Source organism: Manis pentadactyla, chromosome 4, assembly GCF_030020395.1.
Source record: "Manis pentadactyla isolate mManPen7 chromosome 4, mManPen7.hap1, whole genome shotgun sequence".
In the NCBI taxonomy this organism is placed as follows: domain Eukaryota; kingdom Metazoa; phylum Chordata; class Mammalia; order Pholidota; family Manidae; genus Manis; species Manis pentadactyla.
In genome coordinates, this window is record NC_080022.1 from 110,349,193 (window position 1) to 110,377,082 (window position 27,890).

At 38.8% G+C, this 27,890-nt stretch overlaps 1 protein-coding gene across 6 annotated transcripts; it reads right to left on the reverse strand.

Annotated features, from left to right (window-relative positions):
- Positions 1-26,274, reverse strand: LOC118920049 (pancreatic alpha-amylase). Of its 6 annotated transcripts, none has more exons than XM_036900480.2 (12): positions 26,003-26,274; positions 8,410-8,478; positions 7,654-7,864; positions 7,143-7,289; positions 6,111-6,308; positions 5,490-5,720; positions 4,641-4,774; positions 3,636-3,758; positions 3,444-3,543; positions 1,742-1,860; positions 1,523-1,648; positions 1-224 (listed from the first exon to the last, which is right to left on the reverse strand). In XM_036900480.2, the coding sequence occupies exons 3-12, from the start codon at positions 7,819-7,821 to the stop codon at positions 35-37; spliced, it is 1,536 nt and encodes a 511-aa protein (XP_036756375.2). In that variant the 5' UTR covers positions 7,822-7,864; positions 8,410-8,478; positions 26,003-26,274; the 3' UTR covers positions 1-34. The 6 variants fall into 6 exon arrangements, with proteins under 6 accessions (XP_036756375.2, XP_036756373.2, XP_036756374.2 ...); XM_036900478.2 differs by having other exon boundaries at positions 8,410-8,538; XM_036900479.2 differs by lacking the exon at positions 26,003-26,274 and adding an exon at positions 25,789-25,878 and having other exon boundaries at positions 8,410-8,538.
- Positions 26,275-27,890: the final 1,616 nt, after the last annotated feature.

The window sequence follows — 27,890 nt, forward strand, 5'->3', positions numbered from 1 at the left end:
TTATTTCTCTGAATATAGGTATTTAATTCAAATTTTATAATTTAGATTCAGCATGAATTGCAATAAACGGATCTTCAGCAGAGTTACTAATAGAAAAATAAGCATTGCCATCTCTGGAAACATAGATTTTAATTCCAGTACAACTGTCATCAATTTTATCTCCAGAAATAACATCACAATATGTGCCAGCAGGAAGACCAGTTTGCAAAGTTAAAGATAATGGCCTGTAAAATAAAATTTAAGATTTAACTTGAATTCAACACAATTAAAAGAATGCAGACTATCTCTAAAACAAACAGTGAACTTAATGCTGCAGAACTCTAAGCAGTCAAGGTTTAAGTCAGAAGAAAATCCAAACATAAACACTTCTCCAGGTGAATAATTTTATCAGGACCAAAAGTAACCTTACAGAAGACTTGGCAATTCACCAGTCAGTAGTGAGAATAACAAAAAAACAAACAAGCAAAAAAAAGTTAAGGTTGAGGAATATCAGTGATTGAATGAATTGCTATCCATAGATAAAAGTACTTTCTGTGGTAAATTGCAGTATTTTAAATTTATCCTCATCTGAACTTAATACTGATTGCTTTCAAAAAATTTAATTTGATTGTTTTTTCAAAAATCTCTTTTTATCAAGAAATGAAAATGAATTTGGGCTGGAGATAAAAATAATCTAGCATTTCTGTGAAGTACATGGTTTAAAATATCAAACTGTCTCATACATTTATTCTGATTCTCCCATCCATAATAGACAGAAATTAAAGGACTAGCCATGGATTCATTTCGCATGAAAGAGATATATTTGGTTTCTTTTTTGCCAGTAAAATATAATTTAAGCTAGAATGAACTAAGCATGAATGGCAGTTGGATTTGAACTGAGACATTTCAACTGCTTGCAAAGAGGTCTTCTAAGCCATAGTTGTATATATACTAAAGGCAGAAGACATAAGTATCACAAATACAAACTAATAATAAGAAATCTCAGAGCTAAAACTCAAAAATCTTCTGAGAATTCTTGACCATTAGATACATATTCTTTATACACACAGTTTAAAAAACATATTATTTGTCCCAGAGAGACAAATGAAGAAGACCTAAGAAACATAAAAGAGTAGTTTGAGAAAAAAGTATTTCAGTACTGAGGCAGTATTTTTCCATTATTTAAAAAAAAGGGGACCTATAACACATGTTCTTCTAGTGATTTCATAACCTTTATATTAACTACATTTTGTATTTTGTATGAGGTGTATATGTGAGCATATACAGGTGCATAATGTCTGCACATGATATGCAAGGGTGCACAAAAAATAACTACTTAGGACAGAAAGACACTATAAAGAAAAGAGCAAAAGAATTAGCACAGTCATCACTTTTCTTCTGGCCCTTTTCTTATCTCTCTGTTTTCTTAATCCACTGACGAAAGGATTTTTCAGAGATGAAAAAAATAAATGAGCAGGAAGAGAAAATAATAAACCAAGAACATGTTAGTTTAAAATATTATTTCAAATTGATATCTACTTACCAGTCATCATTGTTAAAGACAATGAATCCTCTGTTTCCTCTTCCAAATGCTACTTGGTTGCTTCCATTATCCCACCAGTTTGTAAAAGGTTGGCCATCAACTACATTACGAAACATAACCATGTTCCTAAAAACAAAATATCACGTAAAATGTGGATGACTACTTCAACAGTTTCACATAAAATGTTATGTGAGGATATTGTTAAATAAGCATTCCCACCTTATTTGACGCCATCGATGTTCGCAGACCCAATCATTGCCACAAGTAGTGTCCGGATTAACAGTAACTTGTTTAATTACTCCATTGTTATTTGGTGGCCCAACCCAATCATTAATATCCTTAATTAGCAAAAAATAAAAAATAATTTTAAAAGATTAGATTTTTTAATGTACTCGTATTTGCCTCTTTCTTCTCCAGTATGCAAAACCCAATCTGTCCTTTTTGTCTCTACAGTGTCTTCATTTAGAATCCAACTTCTTCAGTATTTTTATAGCCCTTTCTCAAGTCCTCATCATTCTCCCAGACTTCTCATTCTCTAGTGCCATATTTTGAAGGTAAGATTTTTTTACCCTCTCAATTTCTTTCCAAGGTATTGCAATGGTTTCTTAATATCACTATACGTAGTGCAATGTCTCTGAAATGGCAAGACCTTAAGTGTCAGAAACATCAGGACTAAAACTATGATTCTATTACTACTAGTTAAGAACACTTAATCAATATACCCAACTTCTCTGTGCCTCATCTTCCTCTTCTATAAAATGGGGATATTGCTTCGTTGCTATAAAAATTAAATAACATATGTAAAAAAACCTGAATATGACAACTGCTAAATAAATACTAGTTTCTCTCGTTCTTCCTTTTGGATAAATGTACTCAACACATCACAATATTGTTTACTAAATCGACCAAATTTTTAAAACCGTGTTTTTCTAATTGGTACACTTAAGATAATCATAGAAAAGACCAGTTATGACTAGGAAGATTATCAGTGCCTATCTTAAAATCATGTCATGTGATAAGAGTGGACAAATCTAAGAGTTTTTAGTATGTAGAACTTTTGGAAAAGTGGAAATGTAATGGGAAAAAGGGAAATGAACATGGTCCATGACTCCTAACATCAGAAATAAGAACAATTAATGGAAATTATAAGAAGTTGGTTCAGTATAAAGGAACACCTTCTAAATATTAAGGCTGCCTAACAAATAGAATGAGTTGTTGTACAAAGTAGTGGGTTTCTCAAATAGAAAGTCTAAAAGAAACTAGATAAATATCAGTCTGGCTTTTAGTAAAGAAGATTTTCTATTTTAGTATGAAGTTGCTCTATTGATGCTGCATCTGAAATCTTCAATTTAAAAACATTCCACTAATTTTCTAAATACCTTCATAATTTTATTCTCAGCTCCTTTTAAAAATTGCTGCTCAGATTAATGTCTTTACCATACCTCAAATATTTTTCTCATCCTTATCTTTCCCAGAATAGTTTGCAAAATACACATATTTTCCTTCTCTTTATGTTACTTTCCCTACTTAACTTCAGTTCAACTGGATAATTCTTTTCACTCCACAAAGCTTTTAAGTATTTAACAAATACTTACATTGCCCGTAGTGTTAATCTGTAATCCTCATACCAACCCTATGAAGTAGGTACAGATGAAAAGTACATATTTTACTCACTGTACCTTTATTTTTAAGGCTTTTTTTGCAGTAAAGGGGGAGAATTGTCATATTTCTGAAATAGTTTGCATAGTCTTTGACAATGGAGATCATGAACTTTAATTCTTTAGTATCCACTTTATGGCTAAAATATCAAGTTTACACTTAAGTATTTGATAAGTAAATAGTGAATGTCATAACATCATATGAACTTAAAATTGCCTTTGTTTTCTTGAGAAAAGATATTTTGGGCAACACCAAAACTTACTCTTCCGTTCTCAAAATATCTTGGCCAACGGAAGCTTGACATTATTCGTGTAAATCCATAAGGATGAGCTAGCATAAATCCAACTCCCATTTTGTACAGTCTGAAAGTTACAAAATGATATCATTACAAAAGAAAATAATATTTTAATATCATTAAGAGGTTGGTAAAAAAATGGGTAACTTTGTTTCCTACCTAGGATCCCAGAATGTTAGAATAGATGCCCCTCCAGCTCCGTGTCCTCGCTGATTGTCATGGTTGTCAATGAAGACAAGTGCTCTGTCAGAAGGCATGAAACCCCAGCCTTCTCCCCAGTTCCTATATATAAAAAATATATATATATATACACATATATATACATACACATAAATATATAATTATACATATTTTATATATAATTATATAAACATGTATATGTATGCATGTGTGTTTTATGTATATACACACACACACACATATGTAGTCTTTTACAACAGCTTTAGAGTAACCTAAATGTGTCTTTCTTTCAGTATAGCATCCTCAAATGAAATTTTCTCTCTAATCAAATGTTTATTCTGTAGGGATACATATTTCTTTACATAAGCTATATAGATATAGATACATTATCTACAAATATATTCCATGTATCATATCCACATGAATTACTTGCATTACATTCATGTTACAGGTATAAGATTTTTATTATAGAAAATTTATTTTATAGGTTTTAGTAATATTATAATTTAGATGGACTTCAAAAGGATCAACATCTTTATTATATTATACAGAATGCAAACTGGGTTAAAATAAGTCTTTCATATTATATTGCTATTAATATAAACATTTTGATATTTGAAATTAATCGATATATGTAAATTCCATAGTACTGCCACATTGTGGGTACTTCATAAATGATAGAATCATTTAATAATAATTTGGCCCTCACAGTTTATATGCAAACATTAGTCAAATTAAGTATAGTCGTATAATGTAAAGATTAAAATCTCTAGATTAGATTTTGGGTTTCTACACATACTTCCTTGTGATTGACATTCTAAATAATAAAAATGATCAGTTGGTGTTTGGGGTACTATAACACTATGAGTATTGAATCCTTAAAAACTGTCTAAATAAGAAGTTTCTAAAAAGATACCTCATATTGGGGTAATATGATTAACAAACCTGTGAAACAATTCAAAGGACAAGTCATATTTGACTTACTTTAAGTAAGCCATCTTTTCTCCATCCCATTTGCGCAGAACTGTGCCTAGTTTTGCCCCATACTTGAATTCTGTCACACGGCCATTTCCAAAGTAGTCACAGCTTTTAACTGGTTCACCACCCAGATCAATTACCTCATAGAAATACAGAGGAAAATATCATTTTAAATAAAAACTTTAAAGAATTTTAACCAAGCAAATATTATACACAAAATGGCTTTAAACTATTTATGTCATTTAAAATGCCCCAAATGGTTTTCCTTATACCAGAATTTTTTTGCTAAAGCATATGTTACAATATTAAAAGTAACATGCTGACAGAGTGCCCTGCTGTCCTGGCCCATAAATGATGATAATAATAGCTCACTTGTATAGCACTTAGTATCTGGCTGACAACATTTCTAAGTGCTTGACAAATATAAACTCATTTAATTATTTGACAAAAACAGACATAACATTTATCATAATCCCTTTTCTTCATATGAAAGAAACTGTTGCATAGAAAGGTTAATCCATTATCTAAACAAACACAGCTAACAGTGCTATAGCCAAGATTTAAACTCAGATATGCTGGCCCAAAACAATAACAACTATATTATTAGTTTTCTTCTCTAATGGTCACTAGAGAGATGGTAAATGCCACAGAGATGTTTGCAGCCGAAATAAATTATCTAGCACTTCCATAAAACCTCTTATGATAAAGAGTTAGACATGCTGTCTATGAATAAAAGGAAGTTAACACTGTAAGAGACATATGATTCAGGCACTAACCAACAGAAAATGCACTTTTAACTATTTGGTAATGAATTAAGTGATATTATTTTATATTCCCATATATTTATTGACTTACCTCCTGGTAAATGAAAGGTTTACTTCCTCCAGGGAACCAGTCTGTGTTTAGATTATGCAGTTTATCCAAAATTGCCTTCATGTCTCCAGGCCACATGTGCTTAGAAGCATCAATTCTGAACCCTGCTACACCAATGTCAATGAGATGGTTCATATACTCAGCAATCCTGGAACGCACATAATCTTTCTCCAATGCAAGATCAAGAAGACCAACCAGACGACAATCTCTGACCTTTGAAGTAAAATTTTTTTGAATGATATATAAAACATCATGGTTACCTGAAATCCATTTTGGTAATTCATTCATTTACTATTAATAGATATGTCTATATTGCCTTCTTTGCACTGGGCTGTGGGGATATTGACATTCTATTACAGACATAACTTTGAAATACTTTCTAGTATAAAAAGGGGAATATAGGAATTAAGTGGATGAGCTTCTTAATTGGGAAAAAAGTTTTAAATACTGATTTGAGTTTCTTATTTTTTAAACAGCCAGACTTGGAATCCTGTTTTCCCAAGAACTGAAACAAGTACTTAAAATGGTGATCCATAGCTACATGTGGACAATTAAAGTCATAGATAGCTCTTCATTCAAATCACTGTTTTTTTCTTTAATTACCTGATAAGGATCATTATAGTTCTCAATATCTCCACTTCCAGTTCTACATTTACCATCATTAAAATCCCAACCAGAGAATGGGACTGCAGGAAAATCCCTATTTCCAGGGTTGAAGTAACTTCCACAAGTACTGCTCGTTCCTGCACTCACACCATTACCACACATATGATTAATTACAGCATCCACATAAATATGGACCTGAAAGGCAAAGTTTCTATTTCAGTTTGACTTACAGAGAGATATAAATCTTTATTACTGATAAAATATGTTAATAACACTCCAAAATATTCCCGAATATTGTTATTTAATAACTTACCTTTCTAGAAGACCAAAAGTCAAGTGTGAAAGGAAATCAATGTAAACTGAAGACCTACATGCATTTTAGCCACTTTGTCAGATATTTACGTACATGATAAATTGACAGAACCCAAAACCACCTAACTATGAAAAGATGCAAAGAGCCTTTTTTGTGGGGGGAGGTAAGAATCAGTTGAACCAGGAGAGATTATTAGTTTTTGAAATTTCCATGGACTATCTTAAGAAAGAAGTACCCAGCCTCTACTACCTCCTTTGTACCTGAAGAGAGGCATGTAAATAGTTGTGTCTCATTATGTACCTCATCAAAGAGAATATAACTACTTACCATAAAAAACACCTATGGGAAAGAAGACCAAGGAATTATGGGTGGAGACACAATTCATACAAAAGTGACAGCAAATATTATAACTGGAATCTCCAATTCCTAACTGGAAAATATTTCCCAGAAATGTGTATAGTTTTAAGTTACAAAGTTGATACTTGCTTTATAAATAAGTTTGGCTTTAAACTTTGACTTACACTTCCTTTAGTAGATAAACGGCATATATACAAAGATTTACAGAAGTTGAACATAAGGCAACAATTAAATTGCAGTTATAGCTAAAGTATAAATATAAATAAAAAATATGAAAACATTCTGCTCAAAAGGGGAGCAAGAGACAGGAGAGAAATTTTCCTATTTAATATTTTTAAAGAGAACTTTAATTCACTTACACCAACGTTGTTACATCTAGTCACCATGTCTTTGAATTCATCTTCACTTCCTGATCTTGTACATAACCTGTAACTAACTGGTTGGTATCTTTCCCACCAAGGTCTTGAAGGGTTATTAATTATAACATTTTCATTGGGTGGCGAGATCTACAAATAAAACAATCTTAGTAAATGAGATTACTTATTTACTTATTTTATATCATTGGATACTTTAGAAACTAATCAGTAATCTAATATTATTTCTCCATCTTTGGATAAGAATGTACATTTCTTTAAAACCATTTGAAAATATGAACAGCACATTGGAAATGTCTTGTTAAAGAAAGATTGTATCAGAAACAAAACATGAAGGTGCCATTGATACTAAACTTTTTTCTTCTTCAAAAACACTGTTTTACTTTAAGTACTTTTTGTGAAGTAAAATGTTATCCCAGCTTCAGAGATATAAATCATAGTACCATCTACCATAAGTACAGCAAACCCTGTAATTTATACTATGAACAATACTCACCTGAACCCCTCCAAATCCTTTGGGAGCTAAATATCGCTCACATTCAAGAGCAATATCATTCCAGCGCCACTCAAAGAGATGGACAATAGATGTTCGTCCAGGTTTGGTATGTGGGGCATACTGAGCCCAGCAGAACCCAATGGCTGAAAGCAATAGGAAGAACTTCATTTTGTTTGATGTTGTCAGTGTTTTTCAGCAACTATTTATATTCCTGTAAGAAACATATTTTACTAAGTAAATGATAACATGAATAAATACTTTGAGCACAAAGTGTTTATTCATAATCTGAAAAGTATTATCAATAATAATGTTAACAGGTGAAGACCATCCAGGAAAACAATCTAAATGACCTTTAAGAACTTACTGTTTTTCTTATTGAGGGAATATTAAACTTTTTAAACATCTGGCATTATATGTGTATATATACACACACATATATATACACACACATGTATAAATAGTCATTAATAATGTATTATTTAATCAGGATTAGATATCATTTCTGAAGACTTTCACTAATAGAAGGAAAATAATAATAGCCAAAGTAGCAGAGCCAGCTGAAATCATAGTCAAAATATTGCCAAAACTATCAATTTGCAAACACTTGTAATGTTTCAGTTTCAGAAAGAAACAGGTTATTAAATCAGTTCTGTTTTTCATCCCCATCCCAATGTTTTAGTGATTTAAATTTCTACATTATGATTTAATGCTATGAGTTGGGAAAACAGACCTTATTTTTCCCCTCCATCAACTCACATGCTTAATGCAATGGCTATAGCAGCAAGGTGGGGTTTTTTTCTCTTTAAAGTCAAATATCTCTTGTACCTGATAAGACACTAAATTAATGAATTTGCATTCCTTTTTCTTCTCAAAATAAGTGAAATCCTATGAAAGAGAATAATTGTACAGGTAGAAAAAACTTAATCCACTCATTCAACAAGTTTTAACAGTCTGCTTTTTGTTAAGCACAATGATGTAAAAGACAGACACAATTCTTTTTCTCCAGGAACTTATATTCAAATGGAAGGGAAAGAAAATACATGAATAAATAATAATAATAAAGACAATTTAAGATAACAATATGACTATAGTATGAAGTAAGAGGGTAATAAAATATAAAGTGACCTCATCATCAATCTATTTTAGACTGGATAATCAGGGAAGAAATCTCCATAGAAGTGATTTTCAGGTATAATTTGAAGGATTAGAAGTAGCTAGTCATTCGAAGATCAGAGAAAGAGCAATCTCAATAAAGGAAAGTACTATAGAGAAAGCCCAAGGAAGGAAAAAGCTTAGAATATTCAAATAACATTAAAAAAAGTCAAGGCAGAAAAATAATGTGTGATAAAAGTGAGGGTAAAATGAGATGAGGTCAGAGAGGTAGGCCAGATCCTGTAGAACCTTGTATAACATAATGAAAAAGAGAGCTATTGAGGCTGTAAGGGTACTTGAGAGACTCAGATACACTTTAAAGAGAATCACTCATGCTGCTGTAAAGAAATCAAATTATAGGCAGACAAGAGTAGAGGTAAGGAGAGTAGTTAGACATTTTTAGTGATCCAGGAAAGAGGTGATTGGCTTGAACCAAGGCACTGACAAGATTTACTTCAGAGGTAGACAATAGGCTTAGGGATAGATTAGAGCTGAAGAATGAGGGAAAGAGAAAAATTAAAGAAATAGGTATTTGAGGGTGATACCATTTATCAAGATGAGAAAAATGAGGAAGTGCCAACTCTGGGGAAGGGTTACCAAGAGTACTACGGGCCTTAATTATTCCTCTATCAACAGCAATGTTCTCCTGTGGCCCTTTCTCCAACCCACCATAGGAACACTGGGTGTCCTGTTTTCTTGTTCAGTTAAAGCTGTTAAAACAAGAATACCATATTCTTGGTGTCTTAAAGAACAAATATTTATTTCTCACAGTTCTGGAGGCAGGGAAGCCAAAATAAAAATGTTGGCAGATTTAGGGTCTGGTGAGTCCCCTACCAGGTTCACACATGGCATCCTGTGCCCTTATGTGGTGGAGAACTGAGAGCTTTAGTCTCTTTCTCTTCTTATAAGGACACTAATCCCATCATGGGAACTCCATTCTCATGACTTCATCTAAACCTAATTACCTCTCAAAGACCCCATCCTACTGTAGGTTAGGCCTTCAATATACGAACATGGGGGAGAGGGCACAAACATGCAGTCCCTAACACTGTCCACTGCAAAACTTAAAGCTCCTAGTTGTGAGTCCGGGGAAAGGAAATCCTGGGGACAAAGTACTTCTAAAAACCGAAATCAGCCAAAGGGAGAAATAAAGTTTAAAATCTGTTAATTGCTCACAGACTGCAGTCTGGGGCCACTTCTCTCTTTCCTGCTCCAACAGAAGCCCAAAACGGCACCCCCTCACCTCTCAGGTACTGATAAGCCCTCCTTGCCCAGGTAATTACCCATTGATATGGAGATAAACTTCTCTTCACCTCTGAGGAATGATGCAAATGCACTAAAGCCATACTTCTTTCCACCACTGAACACCTATTGATACGCAGATGTAGTAAAGCCAGGCGAGATATTCTGGAAATGTTACAATTTTACCCGTAGGCCACCCCTCCAGAAATATCGCCTTACAATTTACTCATTCCCCCTCTTCTGACCAATCTAATAACATAGATAGCAATGGAAATAAAATCTTGATAATCCTCAAGCCAGAGGATTCAGCCTATGCAGATTAAGTAAACATACTTACAGCACAATCTCTAAGCACAAAATATTTTTCTATACTTGTTTACTCATTCCTAACAACCATGCTATATTGCTCACAAAACTTTTACCAAACATTAGACAAAGTCAAGCATTTCTTTAAGCATTTTTTTCTTGACAACAGTAACACAATCATGATAAATCTCAAGCCAGAGGATTCAGCTAGGTTCAAAGTACCATGCAGATTAAGTCCAAAGCTTGTGCATTCCAGCCATCACATGTTAGCCATCTAGAAAGAGTATTCACTAGGGATCCAAAGAGAGATGGGGGAGCTGTATGCAGCACCAGGTTTCTCATTCCTATAGTGAACACCTCCTCATCAGGGCCCTGGGGGTCCATATTATAGATGATGTTTTTCAGACCCAATTTCCACAGTACCTGTTGGAGCTCTGCATATGGAAAATATGGTAAATCACCCTGATTAGGCCAAACTATCCTGATGGCAGTTGTCAGCCATTCTGGGAATGTCTGATTCCCTGTGGCATGACTGGCATTTTACAACCCTGCCAGAGGGAAGGGTGAGTCATCAGGGAAGCCATTCTACTCATTTCAGTACCTGACATAACAATGTTTTCCACCCCCATATCCCAGAGATGTAAAAGCCATGTAGGCAGAGATTCTGATGGCCTCTGCGTATACAAGACGCTCATGTATACAAACTCATCCTGGATATAGGGGTAGAGCATGGAGTGCTCCACAATCTGGGGAAGGGCTGCTCCTCCCCCTGAGGAGCCTGAGGTTGTTTTGTTTTAATTTTCTTAATTACAGCTGAGCAAGCCTTTAAAACAGGAGAAGATGGTACCTCCAGTGGTGGCCTGGGTAGCAGATCTGCCAATGGCCCACCTCCTCCTCTTCTCTCTCGGGCTCCTCGACCAAGGACTCCTTGTTCCCCATTTCCAGGGCTGAAGGCACTACTCTTTCCTCCCCCTCTCCCGTGTCCTCCTGTAATGCGGCTTTTCCTGCTGTATCCCCCCTCACCCCTGCTAAGGAATCTTCTAGGAACATGAGCTGCCTTTTTGGTAACTGTCTCTCTTCTTTAATAGCATCCCATAGGTTATTGCCCAGCTCCTCCAAGCTATGCTGAAGTGTGTCTCTCTCTTGCCTAAGACCCTCGATAATCCTCTCTTTCTCCTGTATAACATTTTCCACTATCTCCATGAAAAGAGACCCTACAATGCCAGCCACTACATGGCCCCCTAAGGTCTCCAAGCAGTCTTCCAAGTCATGGAGGGCTAATACTGCAGCTTCCGGTGTTTCCACCCTTCCCTAGTTCTGGAGATGGCCTCACCCATCTAGGATGTACTTTACCCTAGACTAATTCCCCACTAGGCATTCCCAAGTTGGAAGCCCCACAGCTGGGGGGATAATAACAGGTGAAGTTGGCATCCTCTGCCTTTGCATCCACTGAGGCCTCCCCACCAACCACAGGAGCAGCTCTCCCAAAGGTCACACCCATTATGACAGATTTTGGGTTCAGAAGCACCCTGCCAACTGCTGCCAGATATAAGTCCAGGGAAAGGAAAATCCCGGGGCAAAATATCTCTAAAAACCAAAATCGTCAGAGGGAGACATAAAGTTTAAAATCTATTTATTGCTCACAAACTGAAGTCTGGGGCAGTTTCTCTTTCCTGCTCCAGCAGAAGCCCAAATCAGCCCTCCCCCTCACCTCTCAGGTACAGATAAGCCCCTCTTGCCCAGGTAATTACCCATTGATATGGAGATGAACTTCTCTCCACCCCTGAGGAATGATGCAAATGCACTAAGTCCATACTTCTTTCCAACACTGAATGCCTACTGATGTGCGGATGTACTAAAGCCAGGCGAGATATTGTGGAAATGTTACAATTTTCCCCACAGGAGTATTTCACAATTTCATTCCTGCAAGACTTTCCAAGTGCTTTGCTTCTTTCATGATCCCCCTCCACCATCTTTGTGTACCTAGTAATTATTCTTCCTTTCAGATTCAGTTGAAGCACATCTTTGTGAAGCTTATTGTGATATTCCCAGGTATCATTAATAACTCTTCTGTATGATAGTTTTTTAATTTATATGACATTATTATGCTATACTTGGTTTATATTATAAATATATTATAAATGATTATTTATATGTCCATCATTCTGGACTAAGCTTCTTAAAGGTAGACTTCATATTTACTATTCCAAGAAGTACCAAAAAAAATAGCAAAATGACTTATGCAATCAATAAAATCAATAAAGGGTTGTAACATACAGACTCTAAGTTGTAGATACAGTGCCAGACATTGGCCTAACTTGGGTAAAGTCTTCAATTATTATTTATAGTAAATGAATACTACATCAAAAATTGTGTAATACAACCTACCCTAATCCCTGTGAAACCTTGTACACATGAAGGAACAAGGGCCCAGAAAAACTGAACAAACTGTCCAGGCTCATGTGGAATGTAATGAAGTCAGAAGTTGATAGTAGGCCTTACTAGTCAGTATTCTCTGTATCACACCAATGTTTCTTATAGAATTAAGAGTTGCTGTGAGTCTGGGGAGAGGAAATCCTGGGGCAAAATACCTCTAAAAACTGAATTCAGTCAAAGGGAGAAATGTTTAATATCCATTTATTGCTTACAAACTGCAGTCCAGGCCCTTCTCTCTTTCCTGTTCCAGCAGAAGAAAAACCGGCCCTCCCCTCACCTCTCAGGTACAGATAAATCCGCCTTGCCCAGGTAATTACCCACTGATATGTGTAAGGCTGGAGGCACCAAGGGAAGGGGTGAGCCCACTGGACAAGCTCAGGCCTCACCAAACAAGGCAAAGAGACCAACAGGTTCCGGTCTGACAACATTCCAGAGTCTGATAGGACAACATTCCAGGAGTTCCTAAATAGAGCCCTCCCCCAAGCTAGAAGAGTAGTGGTAACTTTCCAGTACCTGTCCAAAGGCCAATGAGAGACCCCATGAACCCTAGGCGAGCCAATCCTCGTGCCACTGTATACCTTTGCTCTCCCTCCCCCTGCCTTCTTTAAAAACTTGCTGCCTGCCCTGCTGGGTGCGACTTCCCCCAGCCTCCATTTATGTAGACTGGTGAACCTTGCCTGGGACTGTGCTCCAATAAACTGCCTGGCCCTTTGTTGCCTCTCTTCACCTGCTTATTTCAGTTGGAATTTGTCTTACATTTGGTGCTGAAACCCAGGAGGGAGCCTGAGTGTGGGGCCCCAACCAGCCACCAGCGGCCCTGCCCCCTCCCTCCCTGACCCAGGACCTCAGCCTGCTCTCCACTGCGTGGACTATTTTCCTGTGAGTCCCTCAGTTTGCCCCAGTCTGTTTCCCTTCCTAACTCCATTTCACCTGGTCCGTCTGAAATCATAGCTACATCCAGGTCGGGGCATCCAGCCCTTGGACATCTGGCCCACCCTCTGCAGGCATCCAGCCCACCCCTGGCCCTGCAGTGTGGGAGATGTCCCTCACCCAGGCTCCCAGCACCGTGGGATGCTGGGTGCTCCTCTCAGCGGGATTAGTTGGAAGTGGCACAGACATGGGGAACCAGCCCTCAAAAGCGGAGGCCCAGACCCTGTTGTGGTGTCTCATTTCTAATTTGACTACTCTATATTTGTCCCAGGAAGTTCACAAACAGAAGCTAGTTTTCCTTTGCTCTCAGACCTGGCCTCAGTAACCCTTGGACAATCCCCTTGAAGGAACTTTCGATTTTGGCCTCCTCACCAACTTAACAAATTATTGCCACCGGACCGGAAAGTGGGGTGAAATCCCATATGTGCAGGCTTTTTAAACTCTGTGCTCCGACCCAGATTTGTATGTTAAGTGTACTCCTTCCCAGGTTTTGTTAGCCCAGGCCTCTGCCAAGGACCGCCAATCTCTACCACTCCTATTACTGGGAGACTCTTCTCTGATGGACTCGGCAGAGGATCTCGGCTACCCTCCTTCCCACTCCTCCAGGCCCACCACAGGGGCCAGCTCCCTTCCTCAATGTTCATGTCCTCCATCTTGTTCCCCTTCTCTTCCGGTCTCTCCACCATCTTGTCCCCCTTCTTTTACGGTCTCTCCACCATATTGTTCCCCTTCTCTTCCAGTCTCTCCATCTTGTTCCCCTTCTCTTCCGGTCACTCTGCCATCTTGCTCCACAGGTGCTGACTCCACTTCAGAAAAAAATGGATAAAACTCTCCCATATCCCAGTCCCCTGCCTTCAAGTCCCGCATCGATTCCCAGGTTGTATCCCCTACTACCAAGGTCTCCTTCTCCATCCCCTCCTTCAAACCCACCGCTGTCTTACTCACCGCAGCTGGCGCCCAAATGGTCTACCCCTCCTGTAACCCACTCTAAATCACAGCGGTCTCAAGCTCATGTGATGGCTCCTCTGAGGGAGGTAGCGAGGGCTGAAGGGGTAGTGCAGGTTCATGTTCCCTTTTCCCTGGCAGACTTGTCCCAAGTAGAACAGTGATTGGGGTCCTCCTCCTCCAACCCTGTAATGTTTGCTAAACAGTTCAAATATCTCACTCAAGCTTACAAGGTCACCTGGCACAATGTACATGTAGTCCTCCAATCCACTCTAACCCCGGAAGAATATGACCGTGTCATGGCGGTGGCACAGCACTGTGCCAATGAGGCCCACGCCACAGATGAACAGGAACCTATGGGCAGAGAAGCTATTCCTCTACAAGAACCCCTGTGAGATTATAATTCTCCCGAGGGTGAAGCATGCTAAGATCGCATGGTTCGCTACTTATTGGCAGGTATGAACTCAACCGCCCAAAAGGCTATCATGATAAGCTTAGAGAACTTACCCAGAAGCCTGATGAAAACCCATCAGAATTCCTTAAGCCCCTGAAAGAAACTCTAAGAGCTTTTACTAAGATTGACACGGCCTCAGCATTAGGTTCCTCTCTCCTAGCCATGCATTTTATAACTCAGTCAGCTCCCAACATAAGGTACAAGATTAAAAAGGTTGAGGATGGTCCCCAGACCCCTCTAGGAGACCTGGTAGATATGGCATTTAAAGTTTTTCATGCCTGAGAGGACGAGAGCGAGAAGAGGTCAGCTGCCTGAATGGCAGAACAAACTTGTGCCATAACAGCTGCTCTGTGGCCGGCTCCTGGAGATCGTTGGAGTGTCCCTGAAGATCGACTTGAACCTCTGGGCCCTTGCTTTTGGTGCAGTGAAGAAGGGCACTGGGCATGGAAGTGCCCCAACCAACCATGCAGACTGACTAGACCGTGCCCCTGCTGCGGTAAGCTAGGTCATTGGAAAGTAGACTCTCCACTAACAGGTGGTCCTCCTCTGGCAGCAGAGCCCCACGGGGGGTGGATACCCTCGAAGGACTACCCTTCAGACCTGCTGGGCATCCTCAAAAATTGAAAACTCCTCAACTCAGACACCCCAATATCACCCTCGCTGAGCCCAGGGCCAAGCTGTGGGTAGCGGGTAAGCCCATCTCCTTCTTGGTGGACACGGGGGCTACCTACTCTGTTCTCCCCTCCTTTAAAGGGCCTTTATACCCTCCCAAAGTCTCCATAGTTGGGGTCATGGGAACCCCCTCCAAGCCTTTAGAGATGGGCCCAGTAGCCTGCACCCTTCAAAGCATCCCGTTTACCCATTCCTTTCTAGTCATGCCTTCCTGTCCTACCCCTCTGTTAGGACGGGTTCTGCTCTATAAGTTAGGAGCCTCTATTTCCCTCCCACCTTTTGAACACTTATGTTCCCTCTTTGCTTTAGTCGGTGAGGGAGGATTGGACAACAGCAACCTGAGCCTCCCAACTCCCTGGACTGCTGTCAATCCAGTCGTGTGAGACATCTCCACCCCTGTGGTGGCAACCCACCATGCCCCAGCTTTAATACACCTTAAAGACTCATCCCACTTCCCTTCTCAGTCTCAATTTCCTATTTTGCAGGCTCACCGAAGGGAACTACAGCTTATTGTTAATCATCTGCTCTCACAAGGGCTTTTAGTACCGACTAACTCTCCATGCAATACTCCCATCTTGCTGGTAAAAAATCCTTCTGGAGCGTATTGCCTCATTCAAGACCTCCAAATAATTAATGAGGCTGTTATTTCCTTACATCCAGTCGTGCCTAACCCATATACTCTTCTTTCTCAGGTCCCTTCTGGTACCTCTCATTTTACTGTACTAGACCTTAAAGATGCCTTTTTCACTATACCTCTCCACTCAGACTTGCAGCCACTATTTGCCTTCACATGAGAAGACCCTGACACTTGTCGATCTAGACAATTGACCTGGACAGTTCTACCTCAAGGTTTTAGAGATAGCCCTCATCTTTTTGGACAGGCCCTGGCAGAGGACCTCTCATGACATTTGACGGGCGAGAGTACCCTCCTCCAATACATAGATGACCTTTTACTCTGTAGCCCCTCAAAAGAAGGCTCGGTTCTGGCCACCACATCCCTTCTTAATTTCCTAGCAGACATGGGATACAGGGTATCCCCTGCCAAAGCACAACTGTCTCTACCCCAAGTTACATACCTTGGGCTAACTCTAACTCCCACCACTAAAGCTCTAACAGCGGACCGAGTGGCTGCAATTAAAGCTCTCTTGCCACCTACTTCAGGAGCTGAGATACTATCCTTTCTAAGATTAGTAGAGTTTTTCAGACATTAGGTGCCTAACTTTGCCCTTCTGGCCAGACCGCTCTATGCAGCTGCCACAGAGACTCCTACTGGGCTGCTAACTGCACCCACTGAAGTGGCTTCTGCTTTCAGTCAGTTGTGGGATGCGTTGCTCTCATCTCCCCCGCTGATGCTCCCTGACTTAACTAAGCCCTTTACCCTATATACAGCAGAGAGGGCAGGAGTGGCAACTGGAGTGCTGGTACAGCCAGTGGAGCCAGGGTGCCATCCCGTTGCCTTTCTCTCCAAACAGTTGGATACCACCGCTAAGGGGTGGCAGCCTTGCCTCCGAGCTCTGGCAGCTGCAAGAAGTCTAGCCCAAGAAGCCCTGAAATTAACTCTCCAACAGCCCATTACTGTGTACTCCCCACACCGGTTACAAGATCTTTTGAGTCATAAATCCCTGGCCTCCTTGAGTCCTTCAAGGGTACAGGAATTCCATCTTCTGTTCATTGAACATCCACAGGTAACCCTACAAGTCTCTCCACCCCTTAACCTAGCCTCCTTGCTTCCCGTCAGCGATCAGGTGGGTCAGCCCACTCATTCCTGTGTAGAAATTCTAGAAGCTCTTAGAAAACCTAGAGAGGGCCTACAAGATGTGCCTCTCAAAGACCCTGACTTGACTTTTTTCCTAGACAGAAGCTCAGTGAAGGTGAGTGATGGAGTGCGAAGAGCAGCCTATGCAGTGGTAACTCTGTCATGGGTGATAAAAGCAAACCTACTCCCATCTGAGACCACCACCCAGAAAGCCGAATTAGTGGCTCTTACCCAGGCATTACAGCTGGCAGCCAGGAAAAGGGCCACAATTTATATTGACTCTAAATATGCTTTCCTAATTACACACACTCATGCTGCAATTTAGAAGGAAAGGGGCTTCCTTACCACTAAAGGAACCCCAATCATCAATGGCAGGGCTATCATCTGTCTGCTACAGACCCTACAAGACCCCAAAAAAGTGGCCATCATGCATTGTAAAAGACATCAAAGTGGAGACAATCCAGTAACCAGGGGTAATGCGTTGGCAGACACCACAGCTCGACAGTTGACATCCAGGTATAGCCAATCCTCTGTGCTGTTTCTTTCCCCCTCTCTATTGCCCCAATACCCCAATGACAAATGGCAACTGCTTCTACATCAAGGGGGGATGTTAAAAGTTCAGGGATAGTTATATTTTGAGGGACGAATTGCCCTCCCCCAAGCCCAAGGCAGAAATATCATATCTAAAATTCATTAGTTCCTACACATTAGGCCGGAGGCCATGCACAGGTTTCTCTCCCCCATATTTGCCCCTCATGGTCTCCGCAAGGCAATAGATCAGGTGCACCAGACCTGCACTACTTGTCACTGCATCTCATCTCATGGTGCTCTGAAGACCCAGATGGCCCTCCACCAGATGAGGAGAACAATCCCCAGACAAGACTGGCAAGTCGATTTCACCCATATGCCTAGGCACAAAAAACTCCGGTATTTACTAATTCTAGTTAATACCTTTTCAAGGTAGATCGAGGCCTCCCCCACCTACCAAGAGACTACATCAGTAGTGGCGCAAGTGCTGGTAGAACACATCGTTCCTTGTTTCGGGCTTCCCACTTCACTCCAATCCAATAACACACCCGCCTTCATCTCCCGGGTCACTCAGCTAACAGCTGAGGCTCTCAATATCACCTGAAATCTCCACATACCCTATCACCCCCAATCGTCAAGTTAGGTCGAAAAGGCTAAAGGTCTCCTGAAAGACCAACTAACTAAGCTGTCTCTAGAGGTAAAGCTCTCATGGCCCAATCTTCTCCCTATTGCTCTCTCTTGGCTGCACGCTGCCCCCTGGAGACCGGCTGGACTAAGCGCATTTGAGCTGATATGTGGCAGGCCCTTCTTACTGAACACAGGCCTGCCCGCTACCTCTCCTCCTTTAGCCTCCTACCTTCCTTACTTTACACTGTTGAGACATCTTCTCAAGGAACACGCAGACCAGCTCCTACCCCAACCTACGTCATCCAACAACCCAAGAGACATAGCAATCCTTCAGCCAGGAGATGAAGTACTCCTAAGAGAACTCCAGCCAAAACCCTTCCAACCCCGCTAGACAGGGCCTTATACAGTAATCCTCACTATGCCCTCAGCAGTCAAACTACATGGGCATTCCTCCTGGTATCACCTTTCTAGGCTCAAACGGGTGCCCAGACACAATGATTGAGTATCTTGTGAAGTAGGTCATCTTAAGCTGCGGGTTAGTCGTGTCAAGTGCAACCAGCCAGATGAATAGCCCAGTGGTCTCCAGGAGAGTTACTCTGCATAGAAATTTAAGCTCCAACTAACTCTTCACAGAATCAAAGACTGAGAAGTAGGCACCCAAAGTTGCCCACATGTAGGTAGTCAGGCATCGATTTAAATACCGGTACACACAGACATCTTAAACACTTTCTCAAATCCTATGCTGTGCTTTCCGTATGACCAAATCTCTCATACATGTATTTTCCAGTCCAACATGTATGGGAGATGTCATCCTGAATTAGACACATGTAGAGTTCATGCAGTAGAAGATACAGCAAGAAGAGTCTCTAACAACATGTTCTTCAGACTACAAAAGAAGCAATACATTACCATTAGAGACCCATGAGATCAACGCTAAGAAAGTACAGGGCAAGCTATATGATAGTTACCAAGCCTCCCCACAGAGCACAGTATACATCAAGAGAAAATAAACCACTGTAAATCCCACTCTTGCAGAAGTTCTAAACACCTAAGCACAGGTATCAAGTAATATTCTACAAACAGAACAGGCACTAAAACAGAAAATTCAGTCAAACCCCTACCCCCGCTCCCTACGACCAACAAGAGCACCACTTTCCTGAGCCGAAATCATTGGAAAAACGGTACAGTTTCTTAATGTTTCACATATCCTCAGCAATGTGTCCGATTGTTTCCTCTGTGCCTCCCTCCAACGCCCCCCAGTGGCGGCAGTTCTCATTAGTTTTTTCCAGGCTCAATCAATAAAATCCTCTGAAAAAGACTGCAGCCTCCCTTTAAGCGAGGTACCGATGTAGAAAACGAGCCTTAAGCCCGAAGCTCGACATAAGTCCAGGGCCACCAGAAAATGGCGTGAAAAACCATCATCCCCACTGACCTGCTACCTGACCCAGCGTTCCACCATCTCAGAATTGTCAGTGAGAAGCCAGTGCTGACGACGGGTAACCATAGACACTCCAATCTCCCTTCAAGAGAGCAGGTTTTTCTAGTACAACACCCTTACTCAGTGTATCAGCAGCACCACGGTATAGCCCTGCTTCTCAGTGATGCTAGTTCCCCAATTGACGTTATGCAACAAACCTGAAGTAAAGCAGGCACTAGACTGATAGTCTATGTATCTGAGAGCTAGGCAAAAGAAAGCTGTCTTCTTACCTGTACTAGTAGGAGTAAGTCTGGTCACCACAATAGCTGCAGCCGCCACAGGGGCAAGAGCATTAGACCATAGCCTAGTCATCTCTCAAAGTCTCACAAGTCAAGTGGCAGCATTAGATGATAGAGTGACCCTGACCCTGAAAAAAACCTCAACCTCTCTTATTTCCCTCCAGCGACAGCTTACTTCCCTTGCTCAAGTCACCCTTCAAAATAGGCAGGCTTTAGATCTGCTTACCACAGAAAAAGGCAAAACCTGTATTTTCCTACAGGAAGAATGCTGTTACTATATCAAGAATCCGGAACCGTAGAACAAAGCATTAAAAAATTACAAGAACTACAGAAAGACCTCCACAAAACACGAGTACCTGAAGGCAGCCCTTATAAGTAGCTACAATCCCCCATAAATGGCCTGGCTAATGCCTCTGCTGAGCCCCTTAATAACAGTTTGTAGTTTACTCTTAATTGCCCCATGTGTTTTCAAGTTCCTTCAACAGTGCATTGCAGAAATTTCACACATAAAGATTAATCAACTGTTGCTGCACAAGTACTCGCCCCTGCCAACTGAGCCTCCTCTGGCCATCAACCAGCCTTAACCCTCCCGCACGATGCCCATTGTCAGCTGGAAGTAGCCCGATTGAGTCGTCGCCCATTATGACCAAAAGGCTGGAATGTAAGGCTGGAGGCACCAAGGGATGGGGTGAGCCTGCTGGACAAGCTCAGGCCTCACCAAACAAGTCAAAGAGACCAACAAGTTCCAGTCTAACAACATTCCAGAGTCTGATCAGACAACATTCCAAGAATTCCTAACTAGAGCCCTCCCCCAAGCTAAAAGAGTAGTAGTAACTTTTCAGTATCTGTCTAAAGACCAATGAGAGACCCCCACGTACCCTAGGTGAGGCAATCCTTGTGCCACTGTATACCTTTGCTCTGCTTCCCCCTACCTCCTTTAAAAACTTGCTGCCTGCTCTGCTGGGCATGACTTCCCCAGCCTCCATTTATGTAAACTAGTAAACCTCACCCGAAACTGTGCTCCAATTAACTACCTGGCCCTTTGTTGCCTCTCTTTACCTGCTTATTTCAGTTGAAATTTATCTTATAATATGGAGATGAACGTCTCTCCTCCCCTGAGGAATGATGCAAATGCACTAAAGCCATACTTCTTTCCACCACTGAATGCCTATTGATATGCAGATGTACTAAAGCCAGGGGAGATGTTCTGGAAATACTACAATTTTATGCACAGTTGCAATGTCTAATATGGTAACCACAAGCAATATTTGGCTATTGAGCAACTTTTAATATGATTAGTCTGAAGAGGGATGTGCTAAAAGTATAAAATATGCTCCAGATTTTGAAGAGCTAGTATGAAAAAAGTAAAAAATTAATAAATTTTATGTTGTTTACATGTTGAAATAATTATTTTGTGACACATTAGACTATATAAAATTTATGATTAGCATTAATTTTCCCAGTTTCCTTTTACCTCTTTTAATGCTGTGTGGGTAAAATTGTAACATTTCCAGAGTATCTCGCCTGGCTTTAGTGCATTTTCGTATCCTCAGGGATGAAGAGAAGTTCATCTCCATATCAATGGGCAACCAAGGGCATGTCTGATCCTGAGAGTATAAAGGGTGGGCTTGCTTGCTTGCTTCTTCAGGAGCAAAGGAGAGAGATGGCCATGGACTGCAGTTTGTAAGCAATAAACGGGTTGTTTAAAACTTTATTTCTCCCCTTGACTGAATTCGGTTTTTAGAGGTATTTTGCCCAGGGATTTCCTCTCCCCAGACTTACAACAGCTACTAAAATTTTTTATTTGCTTATGTTTTCATTATATTTCTATTGGATAACACCATTCTAGAGATCATGGTAAGTCAGAGAAAGGACACATCCATACACAAATACAAGTAACAATAATGTAATGAAGGATATGATTACTGTTTTAAGAGATATGAATAAAGTGCTTCAGAATTTTATTGATGGGGAAAATTGCTTTTGCCAGATGGTAATCAATTGATTCAAAGAATGGGTTTGACTTTAACTAAAGGAGTTAAGGTAAAATGCTTTTAAGTAAGACAAAAAGGAATCATCAAATACAGGAAATGGGCAAGGAGAAGGGCAATAAATAAATATGGCTCTGTAAACACTAAGTTAGGTGTTGGGGAGCCATAGAGTTTAATAGGAAAGTAATACTGAGCTCTCTGAGTCAGGGAGAAAAAAGTGAACTTTTTTCTGAAAGCTGTAAGAAGCTACAAGAGATTTTTATTCATTTGTTTATTTGTTTTAATCAAGAAAGTGATATGATTAGAGCTTTTGGAGTATATGAGATAGAGAACTGAGATAGAAACAACTGAAAACTTGTGAGGTAGTATAAAGAGTAATGAAGAAAATGTCAACTAGGATTATAGCAGTAATAATGAAAATTAGGAGAGTATAGTACATTGTTATATAAAGCACCACCCAATGAATGACACTTGCCAGTATCAATACCTTTGTGGAGACTCTTCCTATGCAGACTATGGAATTGGCTTACCACTTGTCCAGTGGGATGTCAGCAAACAAGACAAGGCAGAAGTTTAATTGACATTTGTATGATGGGTCTTGAAAATATAAGACCATTGTGCTATGAGGATAACTAGGACGAAAGATGACATGGAGACATCTAATGGTCTCTAGCCATTCCAACCATCTGAGTTGGAATAAGTTTGAGGTCTAAAAAAAAAAGTATTAGATATGAAAAAAGAACCAGAGATACTTGGGAGTTTTAAACAAAGCAATGATAGTTTCAGAAGTGACACAAAATATTTAACAACTAATTTAGCATAGATACTGCCCAGTCAGAGCAGATGCCACCCATAAGCAACAAGTATGTACAGACAACACACATTGGCTGAATTATCAGGCCAAGAGAATGGGGCCCTTGAGAGCTGATAAGGTACTGAGAGAGACTATATCAAAAGTTACAACTTTAGGTAAAACCCACCAGTCCATATGATGGAGCAGGTAGGGAGGAGCATAAAGAAGTTCCTTCAAAGTAGAGAGAGGAGTTTCATTGTTGGAGAAAGTTTTTCAAAAACAAATAAGAAAAATTTCAAGGAGGACAAGAAACTAACTGGATGTAGTTGAGCATTAGAAAGAAAATAGGAGAGAAGACTGCTGAGCTAGTGGCTGATACAGGGCTGATGGTGATGAAGAGTTGAGAATCAGAGAGGAGTTTCCTTTGAACTTCATACTTGACTCAAGGTTCCAAATGTTTAAAATGTAATGGTTAACAACCTGACCTTAGGAGTAGACAAACTATAGTTTAAATCCTGTCCTTGCCATTTATCTTCCTACTGTCATTCAACAGAGGGAAATAAATCAGTTGTGTGACCCTGGAAAGTAATCTGTCTAAATTTATCTCTGAACTAGAAAAAGTAATATGTACTTCATAGAGTTGTTATGATGATTAATTAATTATCAAAAAATAAAGCTGTTATCTCAGTGCATGGGTACAGAAAAAGTCCAATATATTTGGTTGCTGTAATGTTGTTATTACTGTATTGTTATTTTTACTGCTGGTACTATTCAAACTGCTATAAACTCATTTCTCTTTCCACTTTCACTTACTATCACTTGGACATTCTCTCTTTCCATTCCACTCTTCTAAAATTCTAATAATACTTTTTACTTCTCAGAAGTATTTTCATATCCCCCAGAGGAATAGACAGTGATAAGAAGGAACCAGCAATGTTTTCCACCTGTTATTTTTTCCACATTCTCTTTTATTTTTTTAACCTCTTTAAAGCTCTGGAAGACCATATGTTGGTTTTGAAATAACTTCTCATGACTGCACTATCAGTTAATATTGAACTGTTCTTTTAACAGCAAATAAGTGCTTTTCACAATGCATTTTAGGATGTTATTAAGAGCTAACTTGCAAGCATAATTTGAGGAATTTGATTAGCATTTTAGCATTTGTAGAGATATACAAACATATCATAAGCTTCTACCAAGGGTCAGGTCTTGTCATATGTTTTCTTGTTTAATCTTAACTTTTATCTCAGTCAATCTGAAGAGCTAAACATTCCAAAAAAGAGGTATTAAAATAACTGAAGTATATTTATATCTTGTAAAGTAAAACCTGCAAATAAATCCTTAACATCCTAGGCATCAATAGCAAAACAAAAAAATAGGAACTTGAAATAGCTGTTTTGTCTATTTTTCATTATAGTGTTCCTAAAATGGTTCTTTTCAGAGAAGTTATTCACAGGTATTAATACTAATATCAATCCTCTTTTGCCCACATATCCTATTTCCTGGATTGCCCTACAAAGAGGAAATTTCCTTTTATTTTAAAACTTTAATGGTCACTATAATGTGCCAAATGAGATGTCTTAGGAATTCCTTCAAAATATGAAATAGGACATTTGATAATATTTTAACAGCAAAGCAATACTCCTTAAGGAGTATGTCTAATTAAAGTGTCAATAAAACATATCCAATCTTAAGGAGAAAAAATTCTGTCAAGTAACACTCCTCTACAGGGTTGTCCTGATGTTCTCAAGTGCTTTTTATCCATCAGTATTATACAAGTGACATTTACTACTTTATTTGATGTCCACAGTATGAATGACATCATAGGGGAAAGTCTCTAGTATAAATTCAGAATTCCTCTTAATATGTCAAATTCCATAAATCTAGCCATCTAGCTTAACATTTAATTAGATTATACTAAAGCCAAGACATTAATAAAATGGAGCTCTATTAATATGCAAAGTGAAATTCAATAGTCAAAAATATTGTACCTATTTCTATAGTTTTTTTTATACCTATATAAATATTAGTTACCTATATAAGTATCAGTTATATTTAATGTTCTTTCTCCCTATCCAAAGCAGTCTCACACCTCAGGCAGATACTAGTACATTTTTTAACATATAAATGAATTAACATTAAGGAAGGAGCAACCAGTTATCTACTCTTGTCATTTGTAGTTAGTAGCCTAGATGCCTCAGAAATACCTTCAATTATTAACAAGTAATTTAATAAAACTATCATTGAAATTTTTAATGAAAATATCTTCAATGTTACGTCTATACTTGCTATTTTATCATGTTTATCTTCAAGCATTTTATTATTCTCTATTTTCCCAGTTTTCAATATTCTAGAGCTTTAACTAGTATTATTACTCAGTCCTTGATCAAATTTGTGGTTTCTCTTACTGAAAAAAGTCATAATTCCTCTCAATTTTACACTGAATGAGGTACAATTTTCTTAAAACACTATGCCGTCACACAAAAGCCCACTTCCCCACCAAAAAAAAGGAAAGTGACTTGAGCTCAGGATAAGGCACAATATAAAGATTAAAGAAAAGAAGGCAAATATAATTAAGTTTTCCTACCAGACTTCTGAAATGACAGGAACATTTTGAGCCAAGGTTCAAACACATGTCAAACAGTACATTTTGTGCTGCTGGGAATTGAAACTTAAGTTGTCAACAAACTTAAAATAGATTATGAAACTTTGAACTGTACCAAGTCATATGATAGAAATCACTTATTCCAAGACAAAAGGTGGGGAATTATATGACATTCAAATAAATGTAAATAACTTACCATATCAACTTCTTTACATCAGAAATCTCTTCCATCTACAGTTCAGTCTTTTTCAATTATAAAACAACAAAGATCACACAGTTCTGGTTCTACTTTCTTTTCAGTTAGAAAAAAACCCTGAATTTAGGACTTTATAGATCCTTTGTAATCCTCATCCTTCCAATAGGTACTTTCACAACCCTGTTCCAATCGTCGAAATCCAACTTGGACAAAAAAATCTAATCTGAGTTCCACAATGACACCCCCCCCAAGGTCGACCAGTATCACTCCTGTTTCCTGAGCAAACCACTATTGCCCCCTTGTGGTCTTCGGCTGCCCGGCTGCCTTTTCTAATTGCAGTGCCTTTTCAGTAGTTGGCTTTCTTCCTCTTGCTTTCTCTTTCTCAATATCCTCTCCCAGTTTCAACTAGTCTTTTTATTTTTCTGAACGATTTACATGTATCTACAGAAAAAAAAATTGCTGAAATTACCTTAAACACACAGATTAGAATGTGATTGTGGAAAATTAAATCAGTGTGACTAGAATGTGAACAAAGTCTCTAAACCAAAAATCTAATTTTGAATCTAAGCTTTGCCAACTATTATGTAAACATTAGAGAAAAGATTAAAGTCTATAGATTTCATTTAGGTTCTCTTTAGAAAATGGGGATAATAATATTGTTGATAAATATGATAAAAATACAAAAATAACAACTAGCAACATGCATTGAGTGTTACTATGTGCCATGTTTTACCACTTTGATTCCTCACACATATATAAATGCAAGATGGCATTATGATTATGGCCAGTTTTAAAAGGGAAATTGAGGCACTGAAAAATTAAGTAATGTAATTTGCCTACAGTCAAATTTTGAGACTAAAATTCAAAACCAAGTAGTCTAACTGTAGTGAGCTCTTAGCTGCTATTGTGTCACTGAGTCTTACCCATCTCTATCACTAGGTCATAAAAACTAAATAAAATATTGTACATTGAGATATTTTGGAATCTGGAAATTTCTGTTGGGCTAATATCATGTTTAGAAGTTCATACAAGTATAAAGGGTTATCTTCCTATTTCCTATTTTTCAAATTTTTACTCTAAGTGAAATTAATTTTCCTCTGTTACAGTTTTCATTCCTAATCTCATATTCACCCATATATGGAACATAATGTTGTTCATAAATATTTGGTGCCCTTCTCTGCAGATAAAATCTACACCTTAGTCCTGTTGAATTTGGGAGTGTCGATGTGATTTGCTTTGGCAATGAAAAATAAGCAAAGTAATATATTTTACTTTGGGGACTCTATGATTGTTAAAGCATGTATCAAAAGGAAGATTCTGTGACAAGTTGTTAAGTTTCTAAAGTGACTAATATGAAGAATAGCCTTTTCAACCTGAGATGAACATGCAAAATAAACTTGGTAATTGTGAGCCACTGAGAATTTTTCATTATTGTTACTACAGTATAATGTGTTCTATCCACCATTAAATTCCCTTAAACTCTTTCATTCATAAGACATTTTACATGACATTTCCTTTCTCTTGAGATGTGGAAACTCAAGTTAATAATAAATTATAGGATCACAGAATGTTCACACTGAAAGAGACTATTGGAATAGCTAGTTCAGTGGTTTTAGATTTTGAGTTCTAAGTAATCAGTAAAATTTCTTTAAATTGTGTAAAAAGCATATTTTAATGTCATTAAATTCAGCTTTATAGAAAATCTACCATTAGTACATTGTTCTTGTCTCTCTTTTTTGACACTGCTTTTCTAAATCTAATCCTCTTATTTCATTGATATAGTAAACAATATCTAGGAAGGAGACAAGAAATATTTACATTAAACAAATAACCACTCAAAAGTAAAACTGGCCATGAGGTCCCCATGGAAATAGTCATGGTTTACTTT

Excerpts from the sequence above, each read along its gene's own strand:
- LOC118920049 (XM_057500663.1), bottom strand. The coding sequence starts at position 7,821 with ATGAAGTTCTTCCTATTGCTTTCAGCCATTGGGTTCTGCTGGGCTCAG. Across the intron at positions 6,309-7,142 it reads CTAGATGTAACAACGTTGGT|GTCCATATTTATGTGGATGC; the intron begins GTAAGTGAATTA and ends TTTGCCTTTCAG. Across the intron at positions 225-1,522 it reads GTCTTTAACAATGATGACTG|GCCATTATCTTTAACTTTGC; the intron begins GTAAGTAGATAT and ends TTTATTTTACAG.